Source organism: Chrysemys picta, chromosome 24 (assembly GCF_011386835.1).
Source record: "Chrysemys picta bellii isolate R12L10 chromosome 24, ASM1138683v2, whole genome shotgun sequence".
NCBI lineage: Eukaryota > Metazoa > Chordata > Testudines > Emydidae > Chrysemys > Chrysemys picta.
In genome coordinates this window covers 13,347,247-13,372,359 of record NC_088814.1, presented here as the reverse complement: position 1 = coordinate 13,372,359, position 25,113 = coordinate 13,347,247, and the positions used below count along the sequence as shown (strand labels likewise).

Here is a 25,113-nt window from a genome sequence, read left to right as displayed (position 1 = left end):
TCAGACATTTTCTCTGTGTTGGATCATTTTAAGGCCCGGCTTGACAAAGCCCTGGCTGGGCTGATTTAGTTGGGGTTGGTCCTGTTTTGAGCAGGGGGTTAGACTAGACGACCTCCTGAGGTCTCTTCCAACCCTAGTCTTCTATGATTACGATGCAGGCAGTATGTCAATTATACATAGCTGCTGTGTTCCCATTGAAGTTACTAATATCTTCCTACAAATTCTACACAGTTTTGGAATGGCTTATCTGGCAGCAAGCAGGAGTAGGGGGAATGTGTGATGGGTTCCCCCCAGGGTGCCACCTGGAGCTGGGATACCACTGAGCCCTCTCACCCACCAGCCTGGGCTCCCTCTCACACTGTGCTGCTGTGATAGGTTGCAAAGCTCTCCCAGCCTGCACTTTCACCAGCATTCACACAGCTAGGGACACACCCAGCTGCAGGTACATGCAGGCTCCCTAACCACCAGCCTTGGACCCCAGAGCAGTACCATCCTTCCCTGGTCAAATCTGGCCAGTGTATGGGTTTAACACCTGGTCCACCTCTCCCTCAATGTGAAGAGGACCATGCACACTTGCGGTAACCAAGCTGAGAATTTCCACAGACACCTTAGTCAAACGCACACTGGTTTGGATTAAAACATAAAATAAGTTTATTAACTACAAAAGAATAGATTTTAAGTGATTCCAAACAGATCAAAGCAGATTATCTAGTAAATAAACAAAACCACAAACAGATCTTAACATACTTCTCACTCTGAGTGACAGGCTGGCAGATTCTTAAGGCAAAAGCTGCCTTGGCTTTACAGCTTGGGTTTCCCAAGTTTTCATACACCAGCTAGAAATGCCTTTAGCCTGGGACCGTCAATTCCCCCCTGTTCAGTCTTTATTCCTCAGGTGTTTCCAGGAGTGTTGTCACGGGGAGAATGATGTCATTTTCCTCCTTTTATATCTTTTTCCCACTTGTTTGAAAGCTCGTTTGCTGTGACCTGGATCAAACAGTTCCCATAGTGTAGTGCTATCTCAGAGAGGTTTCTGTTGTACACAGTTCCTGGCGTAATCCTGGTGCTTGTGTGAATTTCCTCAATAAGCCATTAACATTATTTGGCCTTTTTACTGTTTTACCAAAAAGGCTGCTTGTGGGTGTTTTCAGTAACACCTACATAGCCAAACTTCATAACTTCACATACAACAATAGCACATACAATCCAATGAGATATTACTGTCTAGCAGATCAAGATTTTTAGAATTATACTTCACAAGACAGACTTTGTACAAAACATATCCTCATTACATGACAGTGGTGAATATTGAGGTGCCAGGGTGTCACACGTCACCCCTTAGATTCCTGCCAGAGGGTTAGTCACTGACTAACGTGAAGGCAGTGTGCCTAATGCCTTCTTTAGATTTTGATTATACAACTTCCAAGTGTTACCAAACATTGGAGTGTCATCCACATGTGTTTTTGCAAAGTTCTGTGTTTCTTTTCCCAGGTTGCCTGAAAACATTCTGGTGTGTGGCATTGTTACCATAATGCAGATATCAATATCTTTTAGAGTGTAGCTGTTTTGGCATTTAGCCATCAATGCCATGAGGCGGTGTGCCTCAGTTTCCCCTTCCACGCAGCAGTTCAGGTTTGTTATGATTTCCCTGCTGTGACAAGCTCTAAGCCTGTTTACAGGTACTAGCTGAGAAGCAGTATTATAGGACGTCTCTGTTACCACTTCTAGCATGTTCAAAAGTTTTTTCCAAAAATCATGCGTTTTACACATTTTTTGAGGATTTACCATAAGTACCAAATTCTTTGTCATAACCAACAAACTGCATATTATGAGACTTAACAGTACCAGCAACTTCATGACAGGGAGGTGTTTCCAAGTATGTTTATCATGCCACACCTTCTGTTTAGACAGTCCGGTTTGTTCAATACCCATTGTGTTTTGCAGCCCCTTCCTAAACAACAGTATGTGTTCAGGTACTGGTCTTTCTTTCCCTTTAGTGTTTTGTCTGGGATCCTCTTTCTCAGATGGGTCATTAGCATTTTTACTGACACTCAAGTCTTTAGTAGGATTAAAGAGACAGTTAGTTTTCACAAGTACATCAGGAATAGCATTTTGCAAAAGTGGGATCTGGATTGGGGTACCCTCTGTTGCCCCTTTCTCTGTCTCGAAGAGGTCAGTTGTATATCTGCTCCCCTCTGGGAGGTCAGTTACCCAGTCCCCTCTTAAAACCTGATCCACAGATTGAGTGCCTGGGAGCACAAACGCCGACGCAGCAAATCTGTCCTGGGCACACCCTCCCGTGTAATCAGTGAGGAGACTTTCCTGTACTTACCCAAATTCCTTTTCAACTTCTCCCTCTGGGCCACCCTCTAAGACACACCTCTGTGCTCTCTAGAGTGGATCTGTCCCCTGTCCAGCTGTGAAGGGCTCACAGCTAGCAGCCAAACAGCCCTTTCACTGGCGGGCACTACACCCTGCCCTCTCTCTGAGTTGGGTTTGCCTCCAGCTATAGAGTCCATGGAACCCTCACCCACCTCAGTGATCTCTAGGATCCCACCCCCTCCTCTGGGCTTCCCTTTCGGACACATCTTCCTATGCACCCTAGAGTGAGGTCTGCCCCCTGCTCAGCTGCAACCTGCTGGCAGCCAGCAACCTGGACAGTTTCCTCACTGACAGGCAACACGCTCCCCTGCCCCTCAGAGGAGACGCTGCCTTTAACCACGAGGCAGCAGGAGCTGGTCTCAACCACACCCGGAGCTGGTAGCAGACCGTTTTCCACTGCTGCAGAGGAATTAAAGAGACACACTCCCATTCCTCCAGCAGTTCCTGGGACTTGGCCCTTTCCTTCTGGGGTTTCAGCACCATATTCCTCCTTGCTGCTGGCAGATCCCTTGACAGCCCAAGCTACATTGAAAAAGTCGTTCCACAGTAATAATTGTGACGGGTTATCATGTACTGCTGCCAATGTCAGTTCAGCTTCCAAATCCTCAGTTTCTATGTGCACTTTAGCCAAAGGCACAAGGATTTTGTGACCTACTAACAAAAGCTCTGCCATCTGTCCTGGCAGCATGTCTTTCTCCCGAACAATGTTTCTCCTGACCACAGAAATGTCTGCACCTGTATTCCTCCACCCAAGGAGCTCCTTGCCATTATTTTCAGAGCCTTTATGTGCTTCCTGCCTGGCTATGCAGAGGCTACTTTTACAAACCCTGTATGATAAGTGGCAATTGTCTGAGGTGCCTCTGTGCTCTGGGTAGCAGCATTCCCATGAGTTGCTTCCTGCCTGTTCCCTCCCAGCACAGGGCATTTATTCCTCAGGTGCTCAGTGGAATTACAGTGATAGCACCTTCCTGGCTCTTCTGTTTTTACAGGAGATTTGGGACGAGGACTTGTGGAGGTGAGCGCCCAGCCTCCCATCCACCCTCCTTCCTGGGGTAAAACAGGAACCCTTCTTCCCACCAAACAAACCCCTCTGCCTGTGATTTATTTCTAATAGATGCTTAGCTTTGTTCAAATTCATCAGCAAGAGTAGCAACTTCCTCAGCAGTTTTCACCTTTTTATCCCATAAACGCTGTTTTACATCATCACTACAAATACTCAGGAAATGTTCCTGAGCAACAAGATCACACATTTCTTCAAAGCTTGTAACACCTTTTCCTCTTATGCACGTATCCCTGTGCAGGGAGGGGCCCAAGACACTCAGGCACGAGGTGCTGAAGGGGCTGGTTCTGGCCTGGTGGAGCAGAGACCCCTAGCCAGGACTGGGAGAAGAAGGATGGAGTCACTTAGCAGCAGCAGGGTGGCCTCCTCCGCAGCCTGGGACTGATCTTCCTCCTCGCGGGCCTGGCTGGGGCTCTCTGCCCTGCAAGGACTGCAGCCTCCTTCTCACCTTGTGCCTGCAGGGATCCAGGGTCTTCGGCCCTAAATAGATTGAACTCCATGAGTCTAACTCTATAAGGCAGGTTTCCAATCCTGTAATCAGTCTCGTGGCTGTTTTCTGAACCCTCTTCTATTTATCAACATCCTTCTTGAATTGAGGGCACCAGAACTGGGCACCATATTCCAGTGCCAAATAGAGAGGTAAAATAACCGTTCTTCTCCTACTTGACATTCCGCTGTTGATGCATCCCAGGATTGCGTAAACTCTGGCCACAGTGAGTATGTGGGTATCTACTCAGGGATTAAAAACCCGCGGCTGGCCTGGGTCAGCTCAGTGTCTGGGGCTGAAAAATTGCTGTGTACATGTTCAAGATCCGGGACTCTGAAGGATGGAAGGGCCCAGAGCTCGGGCTCCAGCCCAAGCCCGAGTGTTGACACAACCATTTTTAGCCTCACAGCCTGAACCCTGCGAGCCTGAGTCAGTTGACCTGGGCCAGCTGCAGGCATGCTGTGGGTCTTTTAGCCCTGTGTAGATGTAACGGGGGCACACTGGGAGCTCATGTTCAGCTGATTATCCACCACAACCCCCCAAATCTTTTTCCTACTCACTGTGTGTACCCAGTCATGTGAACTTGGGAGCTGTTAGTGAGAATTCATAAATATGGGCCAGAAGCCTCCCCTGTATGTTAACTGCACCTACCGTTACTAGCGTTCAGACCTATTCACTTTATTCAGGAGTCCAGCATGCTATGTCCTGGGAGGAGGGAGGGTGCCTTCATCATAGTGTTGTGTCTGAAACAGTAAAAAGAAGTATGTGTGGTAGGGTGAGGAGATGCCCCGGCTGTGCCAGACTGGCTCCTCTCTGCTACTCAGATCATTTTCATCAGAATTTAAGCTTTTGTGTTGACTTAAAAAAATAATTATTAGGTGTCTGTCCTTCCTGGCTGTGGAAAACGCTACTTCAGAACATAATCCAATGAAGTGCTGTCCTGTTGGCTTGTCTCCAGCCACATTAGCTGGGGGGAATGGAGTTCTGTATATGAAGCTCTGGCAGCTTCTGACCTTTTTACATTGACCCAGTGGTAAAAATGCTGAAAGGGGCTGGAACTTTTCGTACTAGGTTTCACAACAGTCATCACAGCCACAGCATCATCAGGTAGAAACTATAGCTCTGCGAGGTGTAAGTGCCCTAATTCAGCTCAGTGAGTGTTAAGTGTTTGAGCAGGGGGTTGGACTAGATGACCTCCTGAGGTCCCTTCCAACCCTGATATTCTGTGATTCTAAGAACTCTGACCCCTACCTAGAAAAAATCCGATATGCTGGCTTTTTTGGTCTCTTCTGATTGGCAGGAAGGATTCTGATTTCCTTATCTTTATACTTAGATACTGTCCTGTTAAAGATTTGTGCTGGTGACTACCAATATTTTAAATCTGATGCCTCTCATTTTTCAATGTTAGAGATATGTTGTAGGGCTTTATGCAGCATTTCTCACCATTCCCCCCCTTTGTTTTCCTTACAGTTAACCTAATCTGCCCAAGAGTGATGCCTGTGCTTTCCTTTTTTCTTTCTTTTCTTGACATTTATTCCTTCTTATATGGGCAGGGTCGCAAGCTTTTAATCATTGGAACCACCAGCCGTAAAGATGTCCTGCAGGAAATGGAAATGCTAGATGCTTTCAGCACCACCATTCATGTACCCAGTATTGCGACAGGAGAGCAGCTGATGGAGGCCTTGGAGGTAAGGAGACCCCCTGAATGTCAAGGCGGCTGAAAGACCACCCGAGTTACTCTGTTAATGTGAATAATATCCATGCAATAGAGCACTTAATTAATGGAGTCAAAAGACGTCTGTGGGGAAAGTGCAATAGAGCTCCATTTTGAAACACTGACCTGCTTTGCTCTATTGGCCCAACACCAGTTATCAGGTGTCATTGAATGTAATGTTCCCTATAGCAAGGAAAGCAGGAGAGAGAGGGAGGCAGATACAGAGAGAGAAAAAATACAGAGAGGAAGTGACTTCATTTTTCTGCTGGCTGGAAACGGTTCTGAGGGCATAGAAGAGAGAGAGCAGAGTTGTCCTCAAAACATTTGAAATTTGAATTCATGGGGCCCAATCCTGCGAGGCACTGAATTCCCATTGAGTTGCCTAGTGGGGGCTGAGGAAGCGGAGCACATCCAGAGATGCTTGGCCTCCCACAGAATCAAGCCCATGGCTGGTTTCTGCTCCTCACAACTGTGGAGTTTGTAGCAGATGATGTAAATACTTATCAGACTGTTAGTACAGCCTTGCAAAATGCTACTCCACAAGGGCAAATAAAATACTGTTAGTATTTTCATTATCATCATCACCATGAAGGGTAGTTTCTGTCTGGTCATTTCTACAACAGTTTTGCAAGGTTGCTCTAGCACACATCTCTATGTTCCTTATAGACTCTGTCATACGGGGAAGACTAGCCTAGGATAGAAGATTCAGGAAGTAAATCAATGAAAGGCTGGCTCTGTATGATGCTGTTGATACGAGCTATGCCATAAAAGTATCCTGGTATGACTGTTCCTATAGCATCTCCAGGCAGTTACTCTTAACTGTTTCCGAGACGAAGCTAAGGGCTGTTTTCTAATTCTGCACTCACCAGTGTGGCTGGCTGTCTTCTGGGTTTCTTTCCAGCTGCTTGGTAACTTCAAAGATAACGAGCGCAGCACCATTGCACAGCACGTCAAAGGGAAGAAAGTGTGGATCGGAATCAAGAAGCTGCTGATGTTGATCGAGATGTCATTACAAGTAAGAGGCTTTTTGCTTCAGGGGTGTCTGAGAGAGACTAGAACATTCTTGAAAGCACCTTTTGGTCCACAGACCCTTGCCTCTGTGAAATTGGGAGCCCTGCATTGTGTCTGTTATGGTTTGAACATGGTACATTTCCAAAAAGGCAACAGTGTTACTTGCAGATTTCCCTACAGCAGTGTTCAGCTCCAATCAGTAGAGTGAGCGCCATGTCTCAGTCCACTAAGAGATCTATAAAAAATAGAGGGCCCAGGAGCTGTATCAAGTTAGTCTTCAGAGAAGTGTCTGCAGCCCAGAGGATCTGGGCTGACTTACCTTTAATGAATTGCCTTCTCAAGCACAAGTGATAAGTTGAGATTGCAGATAGTGATCATTGAGGATTTTGTTATGAAAAAGTTTCCTGTGCAGGTGCGGCGGCTCTTTCCCTGAAAGAAGATAAATCTGTCAAGCTGTCCAGCTGTTCTCTTCATTTTCCACTTTCAGCACTTTAAAGAAAAGAATTGCCTAGGGTAGAAATAGGTAGCTCTTAGCCCCTCACTGTTGCATCTCCTGTGCCTGCAAGCTAGCCATCAGGCACATGCTCCATTGTGTCTGTGAGGTAAAAAAGTGTGTGTGTAGCATTTGGGCCTAATCCTTAGGGGCTGACATTTCAGAGCCCTTCTACATTTGAACCCTCCCCTCCCATTCCCCCTTTTTTTCATCACATGGATTTGGTGCAGGTGAATGTGCTGTCTTTAGATCTTCCTATGGGACACTGAGCATAAGTGAAGAAGCCTATATTTTAGCAGCATCCAAGTCATGTATCCCCTCTGTTCACTATTCACAATTCTGTTAAAACTTGCACAGCAGTGAGGATCTGCTCTAACTAGATGTCACCTGAGGGAATAAAGTCATTTATCTAGATTACTTTTTCCTCTCTTTCCCTTGACTTTTAATTCCATACCTACAGGCAAGTCAGTAAGTCATTGCTCACACGCATTAAATGTGTTTAATGGGCTCAGACCTGCCAGGGTACAGTTACAGCCAATTTTACTTAAAATCTTGACAAGAGATGCCTCTCTAACTTTCTTCTGAGACAGGGAAATGACTTCGGTTAGATTGTGACCTTGAACATTGGTGGGTGCTTTTAAAACTCCAGGATTAAAAATGTGCAGAGTAAGGGCAGTTCTGAAATGGGGCACTGGGAATCAAATTGCACTAGATTTTCCCCACAGCTACATACCAACGTGGTGAGTGGTGTCGCTAGGGGGTAGGGTGTTTTCCCCCTTGGAAACAGGCTGCTGTCCTGAAATGTTTCAGAAGAATGTTGTCGCTTACAATCCAAGTGCATGTTCAAGCATTTAAAGTGATTTTGTTTAACAAGGTGGTCATTTCGTAGACTATTTGAATCCCTGACAGACCAACCTGAGGGAAAGTAGGCAGCATTTTAACTTAGGTTCAAGTCATTTTGAATACATTAAATAGAGAGGTGGCTAATGAGCAAATTGCGGCTTATACAGATGTTGGGTATGCATTTGGTTGGTAGCAATGTGATCCACGGCCATTAATTAATTAAAGTAATTTGAATTCTGCATAGCTCCTTTATATTCAGTCTCCCACACACTTGATATCTCTGTATTGCAAAAAGTCATCGGTTCTCACACAAGTCTCAGCTGCACTTTGTTGCCATAGATACAGGAAAAAATTCACATGTTCGCAACTGATAAGAGAAAGTTCATATTCAGAGGTCTTGAGGGACCATTGTGCTGCTCTGGTCTAGCTTCCTACATGGCCAAAGTCCTGGAATTTCACTACGTGAAGTGACCCTTCAAGTCCAGACCTTCTGGGTGAGCTTGAATGTGTCTTTTAGACAGACTCTAATGCTGCCTTAAAGACTCCAAGTGATGGTGAATCCACCACTTGCCTAGGTATTTTATTCCCATTTTTTCATGTCCTCTGTGTGTGTATATATATATGTATATGTGTGTGTATATATATATATATATATATATATATATAAAATCTTCCTACTGTATCTTCCACTGCATGCATCCGATGAAGTGGGTTTTAGCCCACGAAAGCTTATTCTCAAATAAATGTGTTAGTCTCTAAGGTGCCACAAGGACTCCTGTTCTTTTTGCTGATACACACTAACACGGTTACCACTCTGAAACCTCACTGTTAAAAATGTTCACCTTATTTCTAGTCTGAATTTGTCCAGCTTCAGGTTCCAGTCACTGGATCTAGTTATGCCTGTGTCTGCTAGAGCCCTAGGATTGAAATCTCCCCATTCAGGTACCTCTTCACCTTCTCTTGGATAAACCCAATAGATTGAACTGCTTCAGTCTCTTCCTCTAAGCCAAGATTGAATTCAGATTGAATATTATCCTGTATCTATCCAAGTGTCGGTCAGGAGGCCAGTGAGCATGTTGCAGCTAGCCCTCCTTTTGTGTTTATTTTGGTAAGGGTGGGTCTGAGTGCTAACTTCAAATAGAATATTTGGTTCCCTAGTTCCAAAATTACAGCATTTGTAAACTTTGGCCTGTCCATGTGGAGTATTTCCAGTACTAGCCCACCATACTTCACCAACCTCCCTGAAGACTACAGAATAAACAACTGAATATGGAGCTTATATTCAAACTGGGTGAGATGCAATAAAATGTAAATAAAACATTAGAAAACTGCAATCTCCGATTTCCAAATGGTTATAACTCCAACTCCTCCTACTTGGGTGGGACAAAAGAAACAAAGCCTCTCCCCTGGCTTCATAATAAATCAGAAGTCTAGCCTTCATTTCTCAGTCCCAAGCTGTGTTCAGTCTTCATGGCTGAGACTGCTGAGTGGCTTAGTTCTGTTCATTTCCCTGTTATGATTGCCTGGAGAGTGCCTCTCCTGTTTTCTATGGGACTTCTTTCATAGAACCATAGGGTTGGAAGGAACCGCAAAGGTCATCTAGTCTAACCCCCTGCCAAGATTCAGGATTTGTTGCCTCTAAAACATCCAAGACAGATGGCTCCAGCCTCCTTTTGAAAACCTCAAGTGAAGGAAATTCCACGACTTCTCTAGGCAAATTGTTCCATTGTCCTACTGTTCTTACAGTGAGGAAGTTTTTCCTGAGATTTAATCTAAATCTGCTATGCTGGAGTTTGAACCCATTGCCTCTTGTCCTGCCTTCTGTGGCAAGAGAAAACAACTTTTCTCCATCTTTTTAGGGCAGCCTTTCAAGAATTTGAAGACCGCTATCATGACCCCCCTAAATCTCCTCTTTTCCAAAGCAAACATACCCCATTCCTTCAGCCTTTGCTCATATGGCTGCATTCCATCCCTCTGATCATCTTTGTCACTCACCTCTGGATCCTTTCTGGTTTCTCTACATCCTTTCTATACATTTGTGACCAAAATGGGACACAGTACTTAGATGAGGCCTAACCAGCGCTGAGTAGATTGGTACTATCGCCTCCTGTCACTTGCATGTTCTGCCTCTGTTAATGCAACCCAAAATTGTATTTGCTCTTTTTGCAACAGTTTTGCATTGCTGACTCATGTCAAGGCTGTGATCCACCACAACTCCCAGATCCTTTTCAGCGGTGCTGCTGCCGAGCCAGTTATCCCCCAGTCTGTATTTGTGCGTTTGGTTTTTCTTCCCTAAGTGTAGCACCTTACATTTGTCTTTGCTGAATTTCATTTTGTTGTCTGTAGCCCAGTTCTCCAATTTATCAAGATCCCTTTGAATTTTAGCTCTTTCCTCCAAAGTGTCTGTAGCCCCCCTCCCCAGCTTTGTGTCATCTGCAACTTTGATCGGTGTGGTCTTTATTCCAACATCCAGGTCATTAATAAAGATGTTAAACAACACCGGACCCAGAACCGAATCCTGTGGAACCCTACTCGAGTCCTCCCTCCAATCTGACATCTTTCCATTAATAGTTACTCTGTGTTTGCAGTTGTTTAACCAATTATGTATCCACTTAATGGCAGTTCTACTGAGCCCACATTCCTCCAATTTATTTATGAGAATATCATGTGGGACTGTGTCAAAAGCCTGCTGAAGTCCAGGTATATTATATCCGCCACATTCCTTCTTTCCACCAAATCAGTTATCCTGTCAAAGAAGGAAATCAAGCTGGTTTGGCATGACTTGTTCTTGCTAAATCCATGCCTGCTGCTAATGATCACCCCTTCATCTTTGTTTTGTGTCTAGATGGATCCTGAGTATCGTGTGAGAAAGTTCCTGGCACTCCTAAGAGAAGAAGGGGTGTAAGTACTAGTAATATTTTAAAAGCTGTTCCATGACCCAGGTGCCACTCCCCCTGACATCAGAGGAATTGCAGCAGAGTATCTGACAGCAGTCTTGGGTTCTGGAGCTGTAATAGCTCTTTTAAATTCCATTTTGAACCTTCCCTTCCTACTCCAGTATCATTCTGTTCCTCAGTGACTCTCCAAAGCTATTAGGGACCCAAAGCATGTTTGAATTCTCTGCCTTCTTGAATATCCGGGGGAGGCGTTAAACTTGTGCCTGATCTGCTGTCTCTAACTGGACTAAATCAGGAGTAGTCCCACTGTAGCCAATGGAGTTAAACCTCGTGACATCAGAATCGGGCCATTTGCTGTTGGCTCTATTTATTTTTCTCTCTGTGTCCTGCTTTGTCAGCCTTCCCTGTCCCTGTGCCAGGTCCTCACTGGCAACATCATTTCACAGAGGCCTGCCCTCCGGTGCATGCACTGGAAGCTCTGGGGCAATGCTCCCTCTCATTTTTTTTTATGGCCATGTGCGGAATGAATTTTGTTAGATGTGTGGTGGGGGTGGGGCCAAGGGGTTCAGAGTGCGGGAGGGGGCTCAGGGCTGGGGCAGAGGGTTGGGGTGCTGGGGGGGTGTGGGCTCTGGGGTGGGGCTGGAGATGAGGGGTTTGGGTGAAGGCTGCCCCAGAGCTGCGGTGAGAGGACTTCCCCCAACCCCCTCTCACCGCAGCAGCTCCAGCTGGGGCTCCTCTCCCCGGCAGCTCTGGCGGGGCTGGGCTGGGCCAAGAGAGGGGCTTCTCTCCCCACCTGCGCAGCCTTTGAGAGCCTGCTGCGTGGCCGCGCAGCTGACAGAGAACTTAGCTTGAGAGGTAGCAGTTTGCAGATATGTCTGCTGTGTGCATGCTGTGTCTGGGTGTTGGTGTCTGCAGAGAGACATGCTTTGTGGTGGTTGTGGTCTGTTTTTCAGTAGTGTGCATGGCTGAGTGGAGACGGACCATGTGCAGAGCTCAGTGGCTGGAGAAGTGACCAAGCTGGAGAAAACACTGGGATTTGTGTTCTTCTGTTCAACCCACTGGACAAAGTGAAATGTTCATCTACCTTCAACATCCCACTTGGAATTTGCATGTTTAGCAAAATAAAATATGCATTTTTTGCTCTTAAATATTCTGGTGTCTTGTGGAATGGTCAGTCTCCTTTAGAATACCTTGCTTCTGTTTCTGTGCACGCTAAAGTACATTCTCACTGGTTTATCATGGAGGACGTGTCCAACGAATTTTGAAGCTAACACTTACGCCAGCATTAAATTAATACCACAACGTGGCACCTTTTCTGTAGAAAAGTTCTACTTCTAACCTACAGTGGTATAGTCTGCAGGTGTATTGCAGTGTGTTTGTGATATCATTGTGATGGTGAATGCTTTCCTGTACAGGTGTCTGTCGTCACATGACCCAGTGGGATTGGCTGTTGAGCCTGTGATGTCACTTCACCGTCCTGCCTGATATGATGTCCTGTAATGTTGTTTCAGCCAGAACTAGCTTTTCTGTGATGGTTCGAAACACGAGGCAGGGCAGTCACTGTCTGACAGCAAAGCCCAGTAATGGAGAGGCTACAGCCCTCTTTGACATTCACCCAGTGGGGCTAACAGCAATAGTCACTGCAGCTGGCAGTGAGTGTTATTGGGCAGAGGTGGGTTCCTTTCCTAGCTAGATACACACACAACAATCATTTTTGTAAAGCTTTGACGATTATTTTAAATGTTCTCACTCAAGCATCTTTGGATTCATAATGTCAGTTGAGAACCTAAATTTTATTAAAAGCCAGTGTGGGGGGTATTGAAGCCAGAACTGGCATTAACCAGTCTAACTAATCCTGCTTTCCTGATGAGCTACTAAGGGTTGGAAAAAATGATCTTCCCTCTCCTCCTTTGAAAGGGTGGGTACCCGCGTTCTTTTTCCGGAGTTCTCCGGGTTCTGCAGGACCCTTTGTGTTGCCAGGGCAGGCTCAGTTTCCATTCTTGCACTGTGGTAAAGCAATGTACCAAACTTTGGCTGCAAAGCACCTGCACACTACACGCTTACTGATAACTGAGTGAGAATTCTCTTCCCCCGTCAATGAGCTCCGCCCGTATTTTAACAAAGTGCATGGAGCATGCTGCTATATTTTCCCCACCCGTGACAGGGTGAGGCAAACAATCAAAGCCATTTGCAGGCTTCAAAAGCTGCCTAGGTTTACTGCCAAAGGCTAGCAACTCAGACACCCCTAGGGGTTTGGGAGCAACCTCCTTCTCTGCGAATGTCCTTTGGCCTCGTGGTTGAAGGCAAACCATTCTCTAGACCTTGCTGTGTACTTGAACTTGGTCATGTGTTTTAGCCATTTAACTTACCTCCTTGATTTTTTCTTCTTTTTTGAGTGCTGCTGTATTGTGATTTTGTGAGTCCCAGTGGCCAGTATGCACCCTCCCATATTTGTGTATGATCTTGCAACTTTCATTTGTCCCCTTCTCCCTCCCCCCCAATCTTAGTGAAAGCAGCACACAATGTATTAATTTATGTCTGATTAAATTATGTAAACATTTTATTGTGGTTTTTTTGTCCAAAGAGATATTGAGAAACATAAATATTATATGGTTTAAATGTAGATCATGGATGCAATAAAAAGCACATACTTGGAATGACTTAGGAGGCTGACTTGTCCTTGGGAGATGGATGTGTTGGTGTTGGGACCTGGTACATATTGAGAACTGGATATATTGGATGCATCCAGGCACAGGCCTCAAACTGCTGTTTCTGGGGTCTTACTTTAAGATACAGCTGTGGAGATCTTCAGAAGCAAAGCTCGGGTTCTTGCAGTTGTTCCCATGCCGGTGACAGGGAGCGATCAAATGGATTTTATGTGCAAAGGGAAAAACAGATCAAGTCCAAGATTTTCAAAAGTGAATAATCTTTTGATGTCAGTATTTTGGTGCCCAACTTGAGACAGTATGAAGGGTCCTGATCTTCAGAAAGCCTGGGCATGACCCCTCTGAGCATCAGATCCCTTTAAGGCATCTCAGGTCACACTTTGGAAAATCTTGGCCGAAATCATTAACTCTTCGACTATGGGCTAACAAGGAAATGTTACTGGATTCAGTTTGATCTTTAAAACCACACTGGGGAGTGTTTTAACTACAGCCCTGGCTTTCACCCTGTCACCTCCCAAATCCCACTCTCTGCATAGCCTATGCAACCTGGCACTTCCATCACATGTTGCCCTAAGTGGTTAGTATCCTTGTGTTACAGAGCTGGCCGTGGGTGTCAGGCCCATGGGGATAGATGCGTGTTTTCACAAGAATTGCTCTTTCTATATATTCTCCTTTTATGTAAAATAAATAATGGCCCATGACTTTCGTTATACACGTTCCGGCTACTAACTTAATTATTTCCTTGTCATCCTCCTAGTGCTTTCACTTCCAACTGAAGGGCCCACATGCACCATCCAAGCCTGCATTTCAACCGTAGAACATTCAATACTGAACTGTTAAGAAAATGGGTTTTATTCTAGCATCCCATGTAACTCTCACGCCACAACACAAGCAGGTTCAGAAGCCAAAGGACTGGTCTAGCCATCTGATGCTATAATTGTGTGAGAGAAAAGGTATTTCTTTGGTTTGCAGCACGTGTATCAGCCAGTAATAGGATTCTGCTTGATCTAGTGTTCAGAAATTGGTATGTGTATTCTGAAGGCATTTGGTAAGTTTCTTGTTCTCTGACCATCCCTGCTGGACTAATGGGAAAAGTTCGACTAGGCAGACAATGTCGTTCTCCCTACAGTATTTCAGCTTTGAAAAAACCCTACTAGGCACCCATTTTGTTACCTTATCCAATCTAATCTCTCTCTAGTTTTATTCTCTGTCAGATCTTTGCTTGTTGATTTGAACGTTTGGAACGATAATCAAGTATCAGGGGGTAGCCGTGTTAGTCTGTATTTACAGCAAGGAGTCTGGTGCCATCTTAAAGACTAACAGATTTATTTGGGCATAAGCTTTCGTGGGTAAAAACCTCACTGAAGAAGTGAGGTTTTTACCCACGAAAGCTTATGCCCAAATAAATCTGTTAGTCTTTAAGGTGCCACCAGACTCCTTGTTTTTGTGGAACGATAATGATTAGCAAATGGGGACTGTGGAGTGAGCAGATATCAGCAGTTACGCAGATAGAAGAGGTCCACACTCATGCATGTAGATACTGGAACTCGTTTCTCGTGTCTCAAACACAGAAACGGGGGCAGACTCTAGTCTTTAGTTGCAGTGATCTAGTGTTTAAAAGGCCAGTGATTGCCTGTACATCTCTTCCAACATATAAATAGAAACTGGTGGTAAAACATTGGAGTAAGCTAGCAGGAAATTCCTTTCGCTAACAGAGTGTTGCTCTGAAGCCCAGAGACACTGGGTGTGTGTATACACATCAATGTAAGCCTAGGGCTAGTGGGACGCAAGTCAGCTGACCCATGTCAGGGAATCCTGGGCTTGAGCATCTACATTGCATTTTAAACCTAGGTTAAGGATTTTCTGACCAATGCTCGAACCTAGGGCTGCGGCATCCACACCAGATGCAGAGACCAGAGTCACAATAGCCCTATCCTAGAGTGCCTAGCACCCCCCAATGTTGACACGCTAGCCCTACTTACATGTTGCACTGTGGAAAAACTACTGCCCACCCTGTTTCCTAACTGTAACAGCAGGTGCCGATAAAGAGCATGTGAGTGCCCCGAGGGTCGGTTCTGGGGCCGGTTTTGTTCAATATCTTCATTAATGATCTGGAGGATGACGTGGATTGCACCCTCAGCAAGTTTGCAGATGACACTAAACTGGGAGGAGTGGTAGATATGCTGGAGGGTAGGGATAGGATACAGAGGGACCTAGACAAATTAGATGATTGGGCCAAAAGAAACCTGATGAGGTTCAACAAGGACAAGTGTAGAGTCCTGCACTTGGGATGGAAGAATCCCATGCACTGCTACAGACTAGGGACTGAGTGGCCAGGCAGCAGTTCTGCAGAAATGGACCTAGCGGTTACAGTGGACGAGAAACTGGATATGAGTCAACAGTGTGCCCTTGTTGCCAAGAAGGCTAACGGCATTTTGGGCTGTAGAAGTAGGGGCATTGCCAGCAGATCGAGGGACGTGATCATTCTCCTCTATTCGACATTGGTGAGGCCTCATCTGGAGTACTGTGTCCAGTTTTGGGCCCTACACTACAAGAAGGATGTGGAAAAATTGGACAGAGTCCAGCAGAGGGCAACAGAAATGATTAGGGGGCTGGAGCACATGATTTATGAGGAGAGGCTGAGGGAACTGGGATTGTTTAGTCTCCAGAAGAGAAGAATGAGGGGGGATTTGATGGCTGCTTTCAACTACCTGAAAGGGGATTCCAAAGCGGATGGATCTAGACTGTTCTCAGTGGTAGCAGATGACAGAACAGGGAGTAATGGTCTCAAGTTGTAGTGGGGGAGGTTTAGGTTGGCTATTAGGAAAAACTTTTTCACTAGGAGGATGGTGAAGCGCTGGAATGGGTTACCTAGGGAGGTGGTGGAATCTCCTTCCTTTGAGGTTTTTAAGGTCAGGCTTGACAAAGCCCTGGCTGGGATGATTTAGTTGGGGATTAGGTCCTGCTTTGAGCAGGGAGTTGGACTAGATACCTCCTGAGGTCCCTTCCAACCCTGATATTCTGTGATTCTAGTACATAAACTGCGGAATTACAGAACTGCTGCACCCTGGGAGGCTGTTTGGAAGTTTGGGGGCTGGCTCCCACTCACTGCTGTCACAGTGCACGCTGCCTGGGCACCTCTGCACATGCAGCCCCATGGAGGGGAGGTTGGGCCCAGGAGCAAGGGACAATGCGGGGGCAGGACCAAGTGGCTGCCCTGCTGGGAGAGGGAGCAGCAGAGCTCGTGGCTCAGCATGGTGGGGAGGAGGAGACCCCCCAACATCCTGGCAGCCAGGAGCTGCCTCCCACCTGTCTAGGGTTACCATATTTCAACACTGAAAAAAGAGGACACTCCACGGGGGCCCTGGCCCTGCCCCAACCCCGCCCCTTCCCCAACCCCAGCCCCGTCCCTTCCCCACCCCCATTCCAACCCCTTCCCCAAAGTCTCTGCTCCCTCCTCTGAGCACCCCGCATTCCCCTCCTCCCTCCCGCTCTGATCTTGGTTGGAGGTTGCTAAGTGCTTCCCTGCAGCCTCTGTGACCCCCTGCTCCCCACTCACCCCGCAGCCTCTGCGCCCCCCGCCTGCCCTGCCCCTGCAGCCTCTATTGCCCTGCTCCTCCTCCGCCCTGCAGCCTCTCCGCCCCCCGCCTGCCCTGCTCCCTCGCTCCCCTGGCAGCCTCTGCCTGGCGGGGGCTTCGGCCGCTCAGCGGCGACCGGGGCGGCGTGGGTCCCTGCAGCCCCGGCACACGCCGCACTCCTGCCCCGCGCCGCAGCCTCCTTCCTGCCGCCACCAAGCATGTTCCCAGGCCTGTCTGTCCCCGCTGGAAACCGCTCCCGTCCGAGCTCGCTACCGTGTAGCCAGGGCGGCTGGGCTGCGCCGCGGACCCTGGCTTATGCCTCCCTATTTCCCCGGACACGTCCGGCTTATTGAAAATTACCCCCGGACGGGGATTTGAGGACCAAAAAGCCGGACATGTGCGGGGAAAGCCGGACGTATGGTAACCCTACACCTGAAAGCTTTGCTCCCTGCTCTGGGCAAGCTTTGTGCAGCCGTGAAGAGGAGCTGGAGCAGGAAACGCTGCCGCGGGAGGCTGCAGGGAGGTTTGGGGGCTGGCTCCCACTTGCTGCTCTGACAGGGCGTGCTGCCCAGGCACCCCTGCAGGCGCAGCTCCAGGGGGCAGAAAGCAGAGTGGGGTCCAGACAGCTGTCCTGCTGGGACGGGGAAACTCAGCCAGGAGCTCTGCTGCTGCTCCTCCCAGCAGGGCAGCCGCTTAGTCCCCGTTCTGCTCTCTGGCCCCCAAGGCCATCGCAGGGGCGCCTGGCCAGCATGCACCAGGCAGCAGCTCTGTCTGCAAAAGCTTTGGCTCGGTCTCCATTGCAAACTCTGCAGGATCCTGGTAGTGTGTGTGTAGACTGGCTTTCAGCAGACAAAGGGTTAACAGTGATCTGAGCTGCTGCGCAAAGGGAGCTGTGGCTTCTGTTTGCAATAGACTGCACCACAGATTGGGGCATAGAGAGGACTAAGGAGGTTGCCCCAAGGAACTCTGGGATACATCTGGAGGACTTCCAGGACCCGAGTCAAGCTGGGGCCACGTGCACATAGGGTGACCAGATCACAGGGATGAAATATCGGGACGCGGGGAGGGGCGGAGGGGGGGGGCGGAGCAAAAAAAAATGGCGGCGGAGCAAAAAAAAAAAAAAAAAAAAAGCAGTTTCGCAGGGGCGGGGGGCATTAGCAGGCCCCAGCCGCGCCGGGCGCACGTGCTGCCCACCCCAGGGCAAAAGCTGGCCCCGATGCAGAAGGGGCTGGGGATAAAGAGGGCATGGGGGGGACACCGATAAGAAGCACTGTGAAGCAAAGTCCGGGGCTGGCCGCGGGGCAGCGGCAGTGCATGTGAGCCGGGGACCCCGGGGGCAGCGCGGCATGGGCGTGCAGGGGGCCAGGGCTGGCACAGCCGAGCCACAGCAGCGGCGGGGCTCCCCGGGGCTCCAGGCTGGGCAACGGGCAGGAGCCAGGGCTTTTCCCAGCCCCGCAGAGCCTCCCGCCCCCCAGCCCGCCGTGGGCACATGCGGCGCGTCCCGCTGCCGGCAGGGAGCCCCGCGCCTCTCTTGCTCGGCTGCGCTCCAGCGGCTCCTTCCCGGTGGGGCGAGCCGCTGGAGCGCAGCCGAGCAAGAGAGGCGCGGGGCTCCCTGGCAGGGGCAGGGAAGTTTATGGGGACCCCGGCTGGCCCCTCGCCCCTGTCTGCCGTCCTCCCTGCCTGGGACAAGTCTCGCCCCCGCAGCCCCTCCTCGCCGCGTGTCTCCGGCGGCCCACGCTGCCCACCCGGGCCAGAGCCAGCCCCGGCTGCTGCCTGCACGCAGCCCGGGCCATGCCCAGCTAGCCCCCGGCAGCCGCGGCATCTTTCCCTTCCCCTCCCACGCTCCTGGTAGTTGCCCGACCCTCCTCCTAACCTCCTCCCTCCATGGAGAGATCCAATGGGGGAAGGAGGGGCGGGGCATGAGCGCCGGAGCGGAGGGCAAAATTGCTTTTTTGTCCAGTGTCCCGACCGATGTTCGGGACAAAGAAGGAAATATCGGGACTGTCCCGATAAAATCGGGACGTCTGGTCACCCTACGTGCACACAGGAAAGCAATAGGGCTCAGACCCTAGATCCCAGCTTAACATGGGCTTGGACCCTCCTGCCCTGCAGGGTTCTTGGACCCTAGGTTCGAGGCCTAGGTTAACCCAATTAGAGTGTGGATGCAAGGGGGAGTGGGGTGGGCTAAGCCCGGGTTTATATTGCTGGGTAGACATGCCCACTGAGGCTAGCCTTACCGTTGGCTTCTTCTGCACACTCCATTTAAAGGCGTTGTGTGTTCTGGCATGTGATACTTAAGGAGGCCCAGGAGTGGGTATGTATGGTGGGGAGCTGTTTGATTTGTGACCGCCAAATCAAACCAGCACCTGTCCAATGTGGGGGAAAAACTGTGTCCCAAATTGAGGTCCCCATGCAATAAAACATTGCTAGAGTTTCTAAAAATTGTATAATGCAAAAGGGATTGCACCCAACACAAGATGATGCTATTTTGGACTTAATTATGATGGATAAAGATGAATTAATCACTGGACTGAAAGTTGGTGGTTGCCATGGAACCTGATTACATGCAAACACAGAACAGTCCCAACCAGTAATATATAAACTTGGTGCTTCAGTGTCGCTAACTTCCTAAAGCTGAGGAATTTTGAGTGAAATTCATTGGAAGGAAAAATTTAGATAGAAAAATGTCAATGAAAATTGGGAGTTTATTAGATGCCCCAAAAGCTACAATTCCACAATCAAAAAAGAGGAGTGCTTTAGCTAAAAACTCATCCTGGTTCAGTGGGGAAGTGAAGGCAGGAATTAGAAATAATTAAAAAAAACATGGAAAAAAGGGGAAATAACCTAATTTACATTGATTGCTATTCAATATGGAACATTGATAATAAAAGCTAAATATACCTGGGAAGAATCCATGACTGGCAGGGCTAAGGGCAATAAGAGGGGGGTTTAAGTCTAGTAGGAACTAAAGAAATCCTAGCAATGGTGTTCGTCCATTACTAGATAGAGATGGTAAAGTTGTTGTTGATACAGAAAAGGCAGAAATGTTCAGTAAATCTTTCTGTTCTGTATTTGGAAAGAAACAGGATAGTGTAGTCATATCACATGATGAAGTACTTTCTGTTCTGTTAGTAACTAAGGAAGATGCTAATAATATATGGAGATATACCTATCTCATAGAGCTGGAAGGGACCCTGAAAGGTCATTGAGTCCAGCCCCCTGCCTTCACTAGCAGGACCAAGTACTGATTGTGCCCTAGATTTCTAAGTGGCTCCCTCAAGGATTGAACTCATGACCCTGGGTTTAGTAGGCCAACACTCAAACCACTGAGCTATCCCGCCCCCTTAAGGCAACATTTGCTAGGGATAAATATTTTTATATCAACAGGCCTGGATAACTTGCACCCAAAAGAGTTGGTAAAGAGGAGACCTCTAGCTCACTGATGTAGATTTTTAATACATCTTGGAATACTGGGAAAATTCCAGAAGACTGGGAAAGTGCTAATATTGTGTCAATATTCAAAAAGTACAAGCAGGGATGACCCGGTAACCAAAAGCCAGTTATCCTGACATCCTGGATAAAATGATGGGAAAGTTAATATGGGATTCAATTGATGAAGAATTAAAGGATAGGAATAATGCCAGTCAACTGGGGTTTATGGAAAATAGGACTTGTCAGACAAACCTGATATCATTCTTTGATGAGTTTACAAGTTTGGTTGATAAAAGATAACTGCATAGCTGTAATATGCTATACGTTCGTAATACATTTGACTGGGAACTGCAGTATATTCTGATTAGGAAATCAGCACTATAAAATACCATTCAAGCACGCAGTAACTGGGTTAGGAACTGGCTAACTGACAGATCTCAAAACATAGCTGTCAATGGGGAACCAGAATTAAATGGAGGTGTCTAGGGTGGTTCCGCTGGGATTGGCACTAGACCTGATGCTATTCAACGTTTCCATTAGCCATGTGGAAGTGAATACAAAGTCACTGCTGATTACAATTTGCAGATGACACAAAGATTGGTGAAGTGGTAAATGAGAACAGGGCAGTCATACGGAGCGAGCTGGATTTCATGGTAAACTGGGCCCATTCAAACAAGATGCACTTTAATACAACCAAATGTAAAGTTACATATCTAGAAACAAAGAATGCAGGTCACACCTACAGAATGGGGGACTGTATCCTGGAATGCAGTGACTTTGAAAAGGCCTTGGGTTTCATAGTAGGCAAGCAACTGACCACAAACTCCCAGTGCCATACTGGGACAAAAAGGGCTAACATGATCCTCAGATGGATAAAAGGGAGTCGGAAGGTAATTTTACCTCTGTGTATGACATTGATGAAACCGATCGTGAAACGCTGTGTCCAGTTGTGGTGTCCACATTCTATAAAGGTTTTTGAAACATTGGTGGGAGTACAGAAAAGAGGCCAAAAAATATTTGATGGCTGGAGAAGATGCCCTACACTGAGAGACTTCAAGAGCTCAATCTGTGTCGCTTATCAAAAAGAAGATGGAGAGGTGACGTGATCACAGGGTATAAGTACCATCACAGGGAGAAAATACCAGGTACTCGGAAGGGTTCTTTGATGCACTGGAGATAGGCAGAACAAGAATTTGGAATTTGGCACACGTTTTTAACAGTAAGTGTGATTAACGTTGGAACAAACCACCAAGTGATGTGGGGGAGTCTCCCCTCTAGAGGTCTCTACTCTGAAAAAGACGATTCATCCCACACACCAGTTATTGGGCTCAATACAGGAATATTTAATGGCCTGTGTCAAACAAGAGGTCAGACAGTGGTTCTCAAACTTTTGTCCTGGTGACCCCTTTCACACAGCACGCCTCTGAGTGCGACCCCCCCTTATAAATTAAAAACACTTGTTTATATATTTAACACCATTATAAATGCTGGAGGCAAAGCGGGGTTTGGGGTGGAAGCTGACAGCTCGCAACCCCCATTTAATAACTTCGCAACCCCCTGGAGGGTCCCAACCCCCAGTTTGAGAACCCCTGGACTAGATAATCTAACGATCCCTTCTGGCCTTAAACTCTGTGATTCTATTTAATCTAATGCCATTGAGGTCTGTGTAGGAGTAAGCTACATTGGACACCATCAGATGCTGTCTTGATGTTTGCTCATTGTGATATTTCCCTGTAGAAAGCTGCTTGTGATAAGCACTGTCACAATATGGCAAATGATTAGTTTTTAGTGTCAGTTGTTTGTGTTAATTGAGGTGGTGTCTTAATGCAGTCACCTGTCCAGCAAGAGAGTCGACCATTCCTGTGGATAGACTGATCTCAGAGGCTCCATAACAAGTGAACGACACGGGCTCTCAAGTGTATCAGTTTAAGTTCATTTACCTTCTCTTTAATGTCTTAACAGGACAACAACAAAAAGCAAATTGAAATAGATTTATCTCCAAATATATATATATATATATATATTTATATAATATATAATCTTAGTCAACTCAAAGATATATACATTGTATAATAAATAATGCTTATAAAAAGAGAATTTTCTGAATATAAAATTTAAAAAATCAACAACCTCTACAACTTTGTACAAACTTTGGATACAGCAGGTTGATGGGAAGGATTTTCCAGTCAGTGCTAGAATACTGGGCTACAGGAAAAATAATTACAAGGCAATAAATGTGCTATTTATTTATTAAATACCTTTTTTTCTTGAGGAAACAAAATTCCTTGCTTTTTTAAAGTCAGGTACTTGAAGTATTAGGAACGTCCCTACAAGTGGTGGTGTGGGGTAGGGAGCGGCGAGGCTGGGTGTGGTAAGGGGAAGCCAGCCGGTGTTCGCATACACTAGCAGTGGAGACGGGAATGGCATCGGGGCTGTGGCAGTGGCCAGCTGGAGAAGTGGCTGCCAGGGAAATAGCTGGAGACCCCACTAGACCAAGCGAGAGCTAAAGGCATGCTGGGGAAGCAGTGATGAAACCATTGCTGGCCATGCTCGGTTCTGAGAGTGGCAGAAGGGTTGGAGTTCCTTAAGGGGGAAAGGAGGAAGTCTACATTTTCCTATGTTTCACACTGTTAAATCCAAGTGTTAGAAGTTAAACCAAGCCTGCACAGCTGCTGTGCCAATGCACCTCTGTCTTGACCGCAAACACCCCATGTGTTCCCAGCTGTGAGTCCGTTACACACCTCTTCCAATACATCTCAGTCCTGACCTGTGTCACCTCCCCCACTTGCCAGAGCAGATTGCCTGTCATGTTGACGCTTGTCAAACAGAGTGGAACTAGCAAAAAATCAGTCAATATGTGACCTAAGGTGGATATGGAATGTCTGAGCCATTGAGCTGCCTGGGAGACGTCTATTAGGTGTGGAGAGCCCACGGCTGAGTCTCCCGTACAGAAGCTAGATTTCAGCTTGCTCTCAGTTTGGCTGTGGTATTCATGAAGAGAACACTTGTCTCCATATACATCATGGCACAGTTTATCGGGTACATTGGGGTCTTCGGCGCCATCCTGTGACACGAGGCCACCGCGCGAGGAATGACGCTCCCAGGCTCTGGCCTAACACCCCCTGCGTTAGTTACTTGCAGGTGTGGACGTCGTAGATGCGGATGCACTCCTGGCAGCTTACGTAGCAGCACCAGTGGAAGATGCAGTGGCATTTCTCTTTCCGCTTCTCAGTCCTGGTGTTGTGGCCGCGCCCACAGCACAGCAAGTCGCATCCGTCGATGCCGTGGGAGGTGACATTGCATGTTCTGTCCCTGGTCCCGAAGGAGCCGGTCTCCGGGTTGGGCTCACAGAAATTGGGGGAATTCTCATAGTATACCAGGTCTCGCTCGGTTGGGGGTTTGAAGAGGGCATACTTGGCCCGTAGGGTTTCCACCCAGCCCCGGGACTCACGGTGCTTCTCCACCACCATCTCAGAGGCGCTGTCGTACTTGTCCTTCAGGTAGTCACCAATTGCCCGAAAATCTGGCTGTGCCCACCAGCAGGTCTTCACCTCACAACTTCCTGAGAGGCCATGACACTTACACTTTAGGTGCATGTGATCCAGGATCGTCTGTCCAGAAGACAAGAAGTAGACAGTCAGCCTGGAAGCTCCAGCCCCCCCTGCTTGGTTTCAAATTGCTCTTGTGAGGTCGCATGGATTTAGCCCAACTCTGATCTGAGCCTGGGCTGAAGCCTGCCCACGTCTGATTTCTAAATGCCCTCTGCAATATTGCCTATGGACCCATCACTGCACAATGGCTGCATCAAGGAGCAAGGGTTTGGAGTTAAGGCACAGAGTGGGAGGCAGGAAACATGAATTCCAATCACAGCTTTGCAATAGGAACATAAGACTTGGGTCATCAAGTCCAGTTCTCTGCTAGTACAGGCAACCCCATCATATCATCTGGTTCATAAATGTATCAAGGTCCAGCCTAAAGCCGGGTAGGTCTCTTGCCCCCACTACACTTGTTAGGTGGCTGTTCCGGAGCCTCACTGCTCTGTGAGCCCAACAGACTTTCTGTGTGTCCTCAGACAAGTCATGTATGCCAAGTCTCCAGCTGACCCCAATTTGGGCTGCCCATCTTGAGATAGCTCCCAACCTGCTTTCCAGAAGCCTCACGCACCAGCACCTCTCCTTGACCTCAACTGGAGTTGCAGGTACTCAACCTCCGAAAATTGGGACCTATTTGAAAAATGTTGCATAAGCCTCTTTGTTTCCTCAGCCGTAAGATGCAGGTAACATCAATCTCCAATTCTGAGACATGCAAAACGCAGTCTTTAAAGCCCAGGATTAAATCCTGCTGTCTCAAAATCTTGGTTTAGATTTATCTGGACTATCCTAGACCAGCCAGCTTTGCTTTTGACATTTGAAGGCCGAAGGAACAAAAATATTTTCTATCGGAGCAGCAGAAGTAACCACATTAAATATCCGGCCAAATCTGAATATTCAGGACTCTGTACATCAGCGATGTTTGGCAGAATAGAGAGTGTTAACGGATGATTCCTGAGT

At 47.4% G+C, this 25,113-nt stretch overlaps 3 protein-coding genes across 6 annotated transcripts in view; 1 reads left to right on the top strand and 2 right to left on the bottom strand.

Moving 5' to 3' along the window:
- Nucleotides 1-13,548, top strand: part of NSF (N-ethylmaleimide sensitive factor, vesicle fusing ATPase) — a 167,391-nt gene extending 153,843 nt beyond the window's left edge. For all 3 annotated transcript variants that reach the window (XM_005311728.5, XM_065577730.1, XM_065577729.1), the window contains exons 18-21: nucleotides 5,483-5,617; nucleotides 6,545-6,658; nucleotides 10,836-10,891; nucleotides 11,841-13,548. In XM_005311728.5, the coding sequence (XP_005311785.1) occupies nucleotides 5,483-5,617; nucleotides 6,545-6,658; nucleotides 10,836-10,891; nucleotides 11,841-11,856 (321 nt within the window). In that variant the 3' untranslated portion in view covers nucleotides 11,857-13,548. The remainder of the gene's footprint in view (nucleotides 1-5,482; nucleotides 5,618-6,544; nucleotides 6,659-10,835; nucleotides 10,892-11,840) is intronic.
- The window catches only part of LOC135977338 (rho GTPase-activating protein gacV-like), a 954,030-nt gene that overhangs the window by 468,409 nt on the left and 460,508 nt on the right, over nucleotides 1-25,113 (bottom strand). The gene's annotated exons all lie outside the window — the stretch shown is intronic.
- Nucleotides 22,840-25,113, bottom strand: part of WNT3 (Wnt family member 3) — an 81,859-nt gene continuing 79,585 nt past the window's right edge. The window contains exon 4 of the mRNA XM_005311729.4: nucleotides 22,840-24,174. Coding sequence (XP_005311786.1) covers nucleotides 23,695-24,174 — 480 coding nt within the window. The 3' untranslated portion in view covers nucleotides 22,840-23,694. The remainder of the gene's footprint in view (nucleotides 24,175-25,113) is intronic.